Source organism: Euphorbia lathyris, chromosome 10, assembly GCF_963576675.1.
Source record: "Euphorbia lathyris chromosome 10, ddEupLath1.1, whole genome shotgun sequence".
Lineage (NCBI taxonomy): Eukaryota > Viridiplantae > Streptophyta > Magnoliopsida > Malpighiales > Euphorbiaceae > Euphorbia > Euphorbia lathyris.
In genome coordinates, this window is record NC_088919.1 from 52728532 (window position 1) to 52741277 (window position 12746).

General features: G+C 31.6%; 1 protein-coding gene across 1 annotated transcript; it reads left to right on the top strand.

Annotated features, from left to right (window-relative positions):
• Positions 1-217: 217 nt before the first annotated feature.
• On the top strand, positions 218-2724 carry LOC136209841 (uncharacterized). Its single transcript, XM_066001439.1, has 7 exons — positions 218-630; positions 700-796; positions 884-999; positions 1086-1130; positions 1734-1759; positions 2168-2303; positions 2423-2724. The coding sequence occupies exons 1-7, from the start codon at positions 264-266 to the stop codon at positions 2536-2538; spliced, it is 903 nt and encodes a 300-aa protein (XP_065857511.1). The 5' UTR covers positions 218-263; the 3' UTR covers positions 2539-2724.
• The last annotated feature ends 10022 nt before the right edge of the window (positions 2725-12746 follow it).

Sequence of the window (12746 nt, forward strand, 5' to 3'; positions counted from 1 at the left end):
TTGGTTGTATTGCTATTTACCTAGTTTCGTAATAATAGCTTGGTTCATTCCGGGATTGATGGGGTAAAGAAGGATAAAAAAACGTTTAACAAAAAAAAATTCATTTATTAATAAATTGGATATATTACAAAATTTAGGGGTTTAATATGTCAAACTAACTAACTAGAGGGTTAATCAACAAAATTCAAGAAGATAAATAAAGGAACTCATACATCAGCCCATAAACAAGCCACGAGAAAAACCACAGAAAGAAGAAACGGGAAATGAAATCGGCGTTTCGAAACGCTTACTGCTCTCTTTCTCGCTCCTTAAACCCAGACACCAAAAACCTCTCTACCATTTCTCACTCTCTTCCTTTTGTCGCCACCGCTCTCTCTCTTTCCCTCCCTCTCCCTGTCTTTCGTCTTCAATCCCAACCGCATCGCTCATTCTGCTCAACTCTCTGCATCTTTTCTTCCATGGCCGATTCTTCTCTTTCTCTTGAGAAACAGTTCAAGGAGTTCCGTACGCATCTAGAAGAGTCCGGGACCTTGCGCGAGAGGATTCGAGCTGTCGTTTCAGAGATCGAATCCGCCACCAGGATAATGCATGTCAGTCTTCTTCTTGTTCACCAGTCTCGCCCCCTTTCAGGTATTCAACTTTGTATTAGCGATTTGGTGTGGCTTTTTTTGTCACTAAACGTTTCTGATTTGGGCGCAGAGGTTTTAGAGGAAGCTAAGAGTCAAATTGAAGTGCTAAAGGGACACTATAGCCGACTTGCAGAAATTATGCGCGATTGCTCGGGCCAATATTATAGGTAAGGGTTTCTTAGACGGCTTCACTTTGAAATTTGAATTGCATTTTTGGAGTTAGTAACTTTTTTGTTCTGTTTGGATTTATCAAGGTATCATGGAGATTGGAAGAGTGAAACTCAGTCTGTGGTTTCTTTGCTTGTATTTATGCACTGGTTAGAAACGGGAAATCTGCTTATGCATTCTGAAGCTGAAGAAAAACTTGGATGTATGCTTATGATATCTCTGTGCAATTTAATTGAATGAAAGCATAATGCCTGTTTAGTCCATTAATTCTCTTCTTGTTTGGTTCAGTGAACAGTTCGGAGTTCAGTTTGGACGTTGAGGACTACCTTATTGGTTAGTGATCTTTTTGGTTTTGGTTTTTGTTATAATAAGTTCTGTTTTATGGAGGTTAGGGTTTTGGATTTTGTCTTGTGTTTAAAACTTGAGTTTGCTTTGTCAAAATGCAATTATTCTGTTTAGCAATGATTATGGCACAAGTATTGGTAGTACTTGGTGGAGTTCAATATAGACTCTAAACCATTATGATGTTTTTGTATCAAAATGCAAGTGTAATTCTTGGATGGCTGTGCTGATGTCTCGTGGAAGGGTGGTTATTTCTAACTCGATAAAATGATTTACAAAGACAACCTGATTGACACAATTATCCTTTTTCTAGCAGTTATATCTTATATAACATGATAATCGCAATTGCTAGCCCTAGTCTCGTGCTTGTCTAAACTAATTCTAAAACAGTGAAACTATGCGTTAAGCTGTTTGGCCTAGGTATTCAAGTGTTGCTTGTATAGGTTGATTATTCATGCTTATATGAACCAGTATCGGTGGATATTTGATGTAGTATGACCTTTTTACTTTTATGAAAAGAATTAGCTTTTTGATGTATTTCTCTTATTGTATGCAGATATTTTACTCATCTTTTACATTTTTATGTTTCTGCAGGTGTTTGCTTCACGTCCAATGAATTGGTAAGAGCTATATTCTCTGAACTTGAGTAAATTAAATTATCTTGCTTGTCCATACGATAACTATTATGTTGAGGTACATCAGTGTGGACTCCATTGGAGAAATTGTGTTTTTGCTATTGTTGTATTTGAAACTTCTACTCCAGCTCGAGAGTGGGAATGGGCAGGAGGATGAATGAGTATAGCAGTAATAAGAGTTTTAATCTTTTCAATCACTTATAAGCAGTTGATAAAAAAAAATTAAGCTCATTCCCCTCTTTTTGGTGTGATCCAAGATGAGACAATCTTTGCTTCAAATGGTGCAGCCATACTCGTCTAAGAATAATTATATCCGTTCAAATGCTGACTTATGAACTTATGGTGGATCCGATGCAAAATGATCTGACATCACTTATTGTTCTATTTTCTCAGCCAAGATATGTAGTGAACCGAGTGACTGCTGGTGATTATGATTGCCCAAGAAAGGTGTTGAAGTTCTTGACAGATCTTCATACAGGCTTCCGCATGCTTAATCTCCGAAATGACTTTCTGCGCAAGAAGTTTGATGGTAGCCATTTGATTATTATGGTGTTCCTGTCAATTTTTACTTTCTTCCCACTGTCCTTGTCCCTTGAATATCTTTAATTTTTCTTTATAAATTGGTTTCACAAATACCTTGTTTTCCAGGTATGAAGTATGATGTAAGGAGAGTCGAAGAAGTGTATTACGATGTAAAGATTCGAGGTTTGGCAGCTAATGGGGATGCAGCTGCTGCTGACCAAGGAGTAGAAGGTCAATCATAGTTTCATAGTTGCAAACTCTTTGGTATCGTTTCAACTTTGCACTCTAGAAAATTCACACCACTCTCTTACTCCTCTTCTTTCACTCGTTTCATATCTATTTTGCCTTAGAGAACCTTGGAAATTTTTTTCCTTTTTCACCTCAATCCCAAGCGATGGGTTATATGGAAGGGTATGGTGATTGGTATATACTATACACTACTTAGTCAGCGAGCGAGCCCGGGTACGGGGTACCAGTCCAGGCTTAGACAAAAAGGGAAATGATGTTGAGCCGGCCAGGGTCTGCCTAAGCGCATCTAGCTCTGTTCGGGTTTGTTATTTATAAAAATATAAAAATAAGATGGCCCGACTCGACCTCTTAATATTAATATTAAGATATTATATTATATAATATAATTTAAAAACAAAAAATATATAAGGAGCTGGGCCTATTTGGGCTGGGATCGGATGATTTTTAAGCCTAAGCTGGGTGCAACCCGAGCCTAGTTAAATTTTTAATTGATATAGGTTGGGCTGGTCTTGTGTTTTAGTGTTTTTTAGATGTAAGTTCGCGAGGCCTGAACCGAGTTTGGCCCAATAGTCAGTTTAACTTGGGGCTTTCTACATAAATATCATAACTAACTATAAAATTACAACTAACTATAAAATTACAACTAAATCAGACTATTAAACTCAATTCTGAATGTCATTATTTTCTATGTATAACAAGTAAAGTATGTTTTTACACTCCAATTTAAAAATAAATAATGATTTTATTAGTTTGATATAATTTAAAATTATGACTCGATATAATTGTAGATAATTTTTTAAAAGTTAATTTGTATGCAAACATCCATTTAACGGGCCGGCCAATTTGCCTCCAAAAAATGAATTTTAGATATTAATTTGATGCTTTTAATTTAACTTTTTTTTGTCACATTAGTTAATATCATGAATTTACACGCGTTGAAGAAGCTACAAATTATATTTTGATACTTGTCAATTTCCGACTAATTTAATTTGATAATAATAATAAAGTCTATTTTGATATTTGGAGTTCATTAAATTGATTCTACCAAGCAAATTGAAAGGCAGGTTTCATCAACTCTTTACCCTACGAAAAATTACAGCGACAGATTGCTAGGCCAAATTGACCTTTTATTTTACACTGTTGACTAGGCTAAATTGATTTACTTGATGCTGTTGTTTATGGTTGGTTCAGCGACAGTTTGCAAGGCCAAATTGACCCTTTATTTTACACTGTTGACTAGGCTAAATTGATTTACTTGATGCTGTTGTTTATGGTTGGGCTGTCTGTTCAGACTTGGCTTGTTAGAAAATTGACAAGTTTGAGTTCAAGCTCAATGTTATGTTCATGAGCTGCTTGCAAGTTTGTTAACGAACTCGTTCATGAGCAACTCATTAATTCAGTTCATGAACTTCGATGCGAACAACTCATTAATTATATTGATTGAAAATTTCTTTAACACAACTATATAGTTTTGAAGTCTATAAAACTAAATTTTACATAAAACCATGATTGTTTTACATTTTCTCCTTTATATAATAATTATTATTAAAAAAATAATTGAACTAAGCATGTTCATGAACAATGTAATCGAGCTTTGAACATAAATTTATAAAACTTGATTAGTTTATAAATTGAGCCGAACATGGTCGAGCTTTTATTGAGTTGAATACCGAACTGTTTATGAGCGGTTCGGTTCATTTATGGTTTGATATGTTCATGGATTGGGCTGGTTTCAGCCCAGTTCAAGTTCAGCCTTCAATTTAGGTGGATTGGGCTGGTCCCAGCTCAGTTCAAGTTCAGCCTTTAATTTGAGGTGGATTTTCGGACTGGCTGGGGTTTAAAAATAAGATCTCAATCTCAACCCAAATAAGTGCATATAAAAAATTACATTTTTTAGAAATAAAATGAAAATTTAGTCTTGAAAATATAAAGAGAAAAATAGAAAAATAAATTTTGTTTGATTTTGTCGATTATGTGGTTGAAAAAATTCAAATTTGACATTGTTTGTTTCTCAGCTTTTTTTTTCATTTTCTTGCTCGTATAATTTTTTAAACACTGGAGGAAGATAACATTTTTGGGAAAAAAATTATTCAATTAGATTGGGGGTAGCATTACCATGTTCATTTGATGATATAAATTAAATAGTTGATTGGATACTAAGTTAATGCAATCAAATAGATTCTCTGGTGAATTTTTGAGGACTGCTTTACAATCTATTAGTTTTAGAACGTGTTTGGTATTGTTGTTTTAGACCAACAACTTTCTCTTTTTCTCGGCTAAAAGCAGTGTTAGATAAATGTAAAAATGTTTTTCTTAAAAACTATTTTCGGCTAAAAGCAGCGTTTAGTAAATACAAAACTGTTTTTTTTTAAAAGCTAGGTTAATCATTGATTGATGGGCTAAACTTTACATAACAAAAGTCCAGAATCTTATAATGTATTATTGAAAATACCATAAGTAAATAATGTGATGTGGTTGAATCATGAAAATTAGATAAGTAAATAATGTGATGTGGTTCGATCCTGAAAACCGTTTCAATTAAATAAAAATAAGGTTAAAGGGAGAAGTAATAAGTACTTAGGCGCGGACTTGGAAACCTCCAATTTTCCAATAGAAATGCTGGCCTACTTCCACACAGATATATCATATAACCCTTTTAGGGTGTTGATGGAACATGATAGAACATTTATATTACCCCCTGAAAGAAAGAAAACTTTGTTTGGCTAAACCGTTCTTGTGTCTAAGTCAGTTTGAGGTAAGACTCGGGATGAACACAACCATAAAGCAAATTTGTAATGTAAGCTTAATGAATGAAGCAAGTGTATTTTGAGCTGAGTTTACTCTATTTATATTGTGATCGGACGGTAGGATATGGTTATAAATTAAGGAGTGGGATGTGCTACTGGGGATGGCAACGGGTAGGAGATCCGCGGGTAGTGTCAATTTCAAACTCTTACCCGTTTATTTTTTTAATTACCCGTACCCGTTCCATTACCCTAACGAGTATATTTTTGCATCCCTTATCATTCTCATTTAATTCGTGGGTACCCACATGTACCCTTATCCGTTAAGAATCAATAAATAAAATAAAAAATATTACAAATTTAACCAAGTATAAATTTAATAAATCATTTATTTAAAAATTGAACAAATTGAACCTTAATCAATAAGAATAAGTAGCTTAGTGGTATCACTCAATGATTGAAAAACAAAAGGTTGGGGTTTAAAATTTCAAATATTACATCTAAAAAACAATAATTTTTTTAATATATAAATGAGTTATGACGGGTTACGAGTACCAGGTACCCTGGGGGTATTCCCATACCCATCTCATTACCTTAACGGATAATTATTTTGATCTCATACCCTTTTATACAGGGTACGGGTAGTCTCATTAGAGTCGGGTAGTGCTGGGTACCCGTTGCAATTCTACGTGCTACGTGTCACATGTTGATGGGTGAACGTTCTCAAATATCGGGTTCGATATTCCTCAAACCTATTAGATCCGACATTCATGGGATCATGTGTGATTGATTTAACGGGTAGATTATTGACTGTATCTTTTAAGATTTCTCGAGTCAAGTTATCTAATATAGAATTGTATTATCTACGGAATCGTATCATGCAGTTTGGTTATGGATCAAACTCTTCAAAAACGGGTGTAAGAATGAGATGACATCTTTTGCTGTCACTTTACAATCTTTTGCTGTCACTTTACATCATTGTATAGGCATTTTGATTGACATGACAACTAAAATTATATTTATAGCTCCTAAATTATAATGATGTTAATAGATTATTTACCTTTTGAAATTTAAAATGTTACAATTAACCCTTTAGTTTTCTTATTTTGAATAAATAACTTCTCAAATAGGTTAATATTTATAAGGGTGTTGTTTCTTACCGTCCCCAATTTATCTCATACCGTCCCCATTTGGACAATTTTGCCCTTTTGGAAAAAAAAACGTTAGATCCGCCCAGCCAATAGGCTGGGCGGATCCAGCACCCGCCCAGACATGGTCTGGGCGGATCCAGCATCCGCCCAGACAATGCCTTGGGTGGATATATAATTGTAAATTTTATTGTTTCCGACTCATAATCATCCATTTCCGAGATTCGAATTGTCGCATATCAATTATTTTCATAATTTCAATTATTATTGTTCGAGTTTGTGATTTTAGAGAAAGAATTTTTAGTTTTTTTTATCAAAATTATGAAAAGGGCAAAAAAGTCCAAATGGGGGCGGTAACAGTAATTTGGGGGCGGTATGGAGCAAATCACTATTTATAATTTTTGGATTTGTTTTTGTATATTTGTTACTGTATCAGCAGATTAGTTAGATGTAACAATTGATATTTTAGACATCTTTTATTTCTGCTGTAACATTATATTGAATGTTTTTTATTTAAGACTTATTTGTTTCAAATAAACAACTTGAAGGGTTATTTGTTCCAAATAAGCAATTTGGAGGGTTAGTTGTAATTTTTTGAAGTTTAGGAGTCAGTTGCAGTTTTTAAACAACTTAAAGGGGCTAGGGATATATTAAGCCTTTCTCCTCCTTTTTTTTTTCCTGGATTGAATTCTAGAATTTTCATAATTCGGGAAATTTCAGCGTTCTAAACGCTCAAAAATCCCATCCAGCATTTTAAACGCTAGAAAATTCCAGCACTAAGGCTGAAATTTTCCAGTATTTTCTATAATTTCCAGAAAATGTTAGAAATAAAAATTTGAAAAAAAAAGATATAGTTAAAAGCTTATTTATGCTATCTGGATTTTGGTTGCCCTGTAGTTAGAGCAACCTATCAATTTCATTACATACTATCAATTATTATTGTGTGCCATTGACCTAAACTGTCCTAGGCTCCACATCTCCCTTTCCTAACCTCATGACATATATATGAATTTGAGATCTGAAAAGACAAAAAAATTAAAATTATGATTTATTTATTATTCCCTAACATTTTAACTAACACACTATTTTAATTTTATATTTTAATAACACGTTATTTTCTATTCAACAATTTAATCTTTAAAATATTTGAATTATTAAACAGTCTAATCTCTATAAAGAACTAACTAATTGAATAAAATAAAATTTAAAGATTAAAGATTAAATTGGGTATTATTAAAATATAAAAATTATGTGATAGTTAAAAAATTATAGGGCTAATAAATTATTTATCCAAAAAATAAACTTTTTAATATTAAATTGGTTAATTATTTAGTATTTTTATTAAAAGCATCTTACTTTAGTTCTTAGGTTAAAATTTGAGGAGATGAGTTAAAAAGTCAGCTTCAACAATCTCTTAGTAACTATTCAAACCGTTGGGAGCATCTTTATCCTATTTATTAATTATTTTTTCTTAACAATTTATTATTAAGGAGTCTTTTTTCTTTCATTATTGGTAAATATAATAATAAATAAACAATGAATATAATGTTGTATTGTTTAAGATGATATGTATTAGTCACTCTTAACTCACTAAGATCCTGTTGGCAAATAATTGTTAGTTGTTAGCTTATATGATTAGCTGATTCTGTAAATTCGTTTGGTAAAATTTAGTTGATTGCTAGTAGTTGTTAAAATTTAGTTGATTCCTAATAGTTGTTTGTGTAAAATGATAAATAAGGACATAGTGAAGCCTTCGTTTGGTGTTAAAAGATAGTATTAGGGGTAAAAATGTCCTTAAAAAGTGATTTAGCAATAAACTAATTGAAAAAGCTATTAATATATGATTGTTTAGACAATCCAAATAATCCATGTGATTTGTCACGAAATATTCTATTCCAGTTACATAGGATGTCTCACCATGACTTTCATTTCAAAGCTTTTAGAGAAAAAAAATCGTTGGTTTGGCGTAATAAACCAAGATCATTAGTTACAAGCGAGATATCATCAACATATGAACTGGAATTATAAACTTGCTCCCACTGATCTTCAGATATATACATCGATCAACGATGTTTTTCTTAAATTCAAAAGATGTGATGGTATCATTGAACTTAAGATACCATTATCGGGAGCTTGTTTTGGTCCATATATTGACTTTTTAAGTTTACACACCAAATCCTTCCGATTGAACTATACAAACATCATCACCTAAATTTCCATTTAGAAAAGCGATTTTCACATCCATTTGTTGGAGCTCCAAGTCATAATGAGCTACCAATTCCATAATAATTCTAAAAGAGTCATTTCTAGAGACAAGTGAAAAAGTTTTTTTAAAGTCAATACCCTATTTTTGAGTAAAACCTTTGGCAACGAGTCTGACATTGTAACATTCGATTTTACCTTTCGAGTCACATTTAGTCTTAAAGACCAGCTTATAACTCATTTACAACCTTCTGGAAATTCAACAAAGTTCCAATCTTTTTTGTGATCCATTGCTTTCATCTCTTCTTTCATGACATCTAATCTAACCACTTAGTAGAATTGTCACTTTTATAGCTTGTATAAACGAAACTGGATCATTATCGATTCTTTCATCGAATTCCGACTCTTGCAGATAAACCACATAATCATCAGAAATGGAAAATCTCCTTTCCTTTATATATCTCCTTAACGTGGTTTCTTATGGATCACATATGATAGGTTAATTCATGTCAACTTCATTCGGTGGAGTTGCATCGTTAGTTTTTTGTTCTTGTAATTCACTAACATGATCAACATGTACATGAACAACAACTTGAGAGGAAGCTATATGTAAGGGAATTTGTACTTTAACTTCTTGAATTCCCACATTTCGTGGTTCCAAACTCCCACTGACTTCACCGTTCTCAATGAACCTAACATTTCCAGTTTCAACGATTCTTGTAGTATGATTAGGACAATAGAATTTATACCGTTTAGCTTTTCATGGATAACAAATGAAGAAACCACTGATTGTTCTTGAATCTAATTTCTTTTTCTTGTGGATTATAAATTCTTACTTCTAATGGGCAACCCCAAACATGCAGGTGCCTTAAACTGGGTTTTCTTCCTATCCACATTTCAAAATCAGTATTTAGAATTGCCTTACTAAGAACCCTATTTAATAAATACACAACGGTCTTTAAAGCATGCATTCATAATGACTTGGTTAAAGATGAATTGATTAGCATTCTTCTAACCATATCCATTAACGTATGATTATGCCTTTCTGCAACACTGTTTTGTTGTGGTGTTTCTAGCACTATGTATTATGCAGAAATACCACGACTTTTTAGGAATTTAGAAAATGGAACATGGTGATGCCATTTTCATCATACCGTCCATAATATTCACCATCTCTATCAAATTTGACAGTTTTCATATTTCTATCTACAGTTGTCTTTAACCTCACTGATAAACACCTCAAGGATATTTATTGATTGAGATTTTTAATGGAATAAATAGACATATTCATAACGTGAAAATCATCAATAAAAGTGATGAAGTATGGTTCTCCACTAAAAGATGGAACATCAAAAGGTCCACAAATATCAGTGTGTATAATTTCAAGGATATGTGAACTTCTTGTGGATGCTTTCTTAATTGTGTGTTTTCCCTTAATAAAATCCACACATATTCCAAGATCAGTAAAATCCGAATCAGGTAGGATTTCATTCTTTACTAATTGCTCCATTCTTTCTTTGGATATATGACCCCAAAGTTTATGCCACAAGTTAGCAAACAATTCATTATTTAAACCACGTTTAGTTCCAATGTTTTGATGCAAGGTTAACAAAGTTTCGACAGAATTAGAATCAAGCTTTAATTTGTAGAAGCCATCATAAAGAATAATACACAATAAAGAGATTTAGTTTGAACAAACTGAAATAACTATTCCCAAGTTTAAAGGTATACCTATAAGTATCAAGTGTAGGTAAAGAAATCAAATTACGAGAAATAAAAGGAATATAAAAGGTCTGAAAAAGATCTAAAGATGTCTGGTGTCTAAAATGAAATGGTAAGTGCCAATGGCTTCATTTTGAACTTTGACCTGGTTTTCCATAAAGATGGATTTTTTTTATCTAGGCTTATGGTTTAGGTTGAAAAGAATCCCTGTAGTATTTGAAATATGAGTGGTACAACCATAATCAATCCACCAAGTATTATAAGGAACTTTAGCTAAATTTGATTCGAAACATACTAAAGCCTCAAACTTACCTTTCTTTTCGAACCATGCCTTACGTTTCAGGTAGTCTTTCTGGTAGTGTCCATGCTTTCTATAAAAAATGACAAATATCATTGCTTGGTTCCTTCTTGTGAATTTGGCTAATGACTCATTCATCTTTCACAGTCATTTCTTTCCAACTTTTTTTTATTACCTATGGGATTAACTGAATGAATTATTAGTTTCTTAAGCCTTGCCTCCTCTTGAATGAGCATACTTTGCAATTCATGCACATTCCATTTGTCTTTTAGAGTATGTAGTTCATATGAAATGGACCATACTCAAGAGGTAAGAAATTAAGAATAAATGTTACTAGGAAATTTTCATTCACTTCCATTCCCATAGACTTTAGTCTTGTAACAATGTTAGACATTTCAATGATATGCTCATGCAGGGTACGAGAACCATCAAACTTAATGGTGATTAAAGTACCTATTAGTCTCCTAGCGATAGACTTATCAACATACTCGGACTAGGAACATTCATCCATAAATTTCACAAAGTCCTTAGCACTTTCAGTTTTATTTATTAGGGACTTCATGTTGTTTGTTACTGTCATTCATATAAACATTAGGCTTAATCTGTTAGATTTTTCCCAGGCTTTTTAGGTAGACCTTTGTTCGGCACTGCTAGCATCAGTAAGTGCATCATTTAATAGTGCCAAATCAAGATCCAAAATACCAAGATGAAACTGGATTTGTTCACAACATTCAGAGAAATTGAGTCCATTGAACTTAGTTACAGACATAGCTTGCGAGTGAAGAGAAATATGAACAAATGTTGCAAAACATATATAAATATACTCACCCATTGATGCTTTGAGTAATAAATTTAATTTCAATGATAAAGTTTTAGAATATCAAACGATCATTATATGTATATTGAAATTATTAAAACTAGTCGAAAACCCGTGCGATGCACGGGGTATGAAACTTTTATATAATTTAGATAAATAAATAAATTTACATATTTACTTTTAAATAATTTTATATCATGCTATGAAAAAAATTTATATTATGTATATTTGAAATTAATATATATTTTTTTAATGATAATTCAAATTAGATTAATTTTAAAAATAATTGACTACTTTTTTTATAGAATTTTAACTAAAGATGAATGATTTGTTTATTTTTACAAAATTCAATGATTTGTACTTTTTAGGAATTTTAATACATTTTCATATTCCAAATATTCTGTGAAACAATAATAATAAAATAGCAGATTAATTAAGAAATATATTAGAATATAATAAAAAAACCAAAAATTGAATTAAACTATAATTAAAATTAGATATTATATTTACGATACAAAAGAATTATAATATAGGTTAAACAAAAATTGAATTAAACTACAATTAAAATTAAATATTATATCTACGATACAAAAGAATTACAATCTATGTTAAAATGGAAGCAACATCAATATATCAATATATTATTCTATAAACTATTACAATCAATACTTTTCTAATGTTGCATATGAAGAAACTTTATTAATTCAATATGTTACATATATAAAAATAAAATTCATAAGAATTAGTCACAAATTCATCTTGATGATAATTATTTTAGTTGATGGAATTTCATGATCACCAAGTATTCAAATTCAATTATTCATTCTGCTACAATAACCCAATATATCTAATTGAATCAGTTTAAGATGATGATTTCTCCTATTTTCATCTCGTAATATCTCATCAAGACATTCGATCAATTTGTTCTTCATTCCTTCACTATATAGAATATCAGCCATACTCGCAGATATCACTTATTTGACTTTGTTAATATTTTCTAATAATTATATATTCTTGAATTTTGTAAGTAAGAAAAACAAACAAAAGAATTGAAAAAAAAAATGAAGGGACGAAAAAGATAATTAGGAGAGAACCATCTTTCTCTCGGGGTTTTTTTTTTTGAAAATAAGAGAGAATGTTGAGACATAAGCGTATAAAGAGGAGAGTGAAAATATTTTTTGCCCATTAATTAAACATTTTATTTTTTCTTAATGAAGTGTTAAGTCCACAAATTAATTTTAGTTAAATAGAATTAAATCGCAATTGTAAC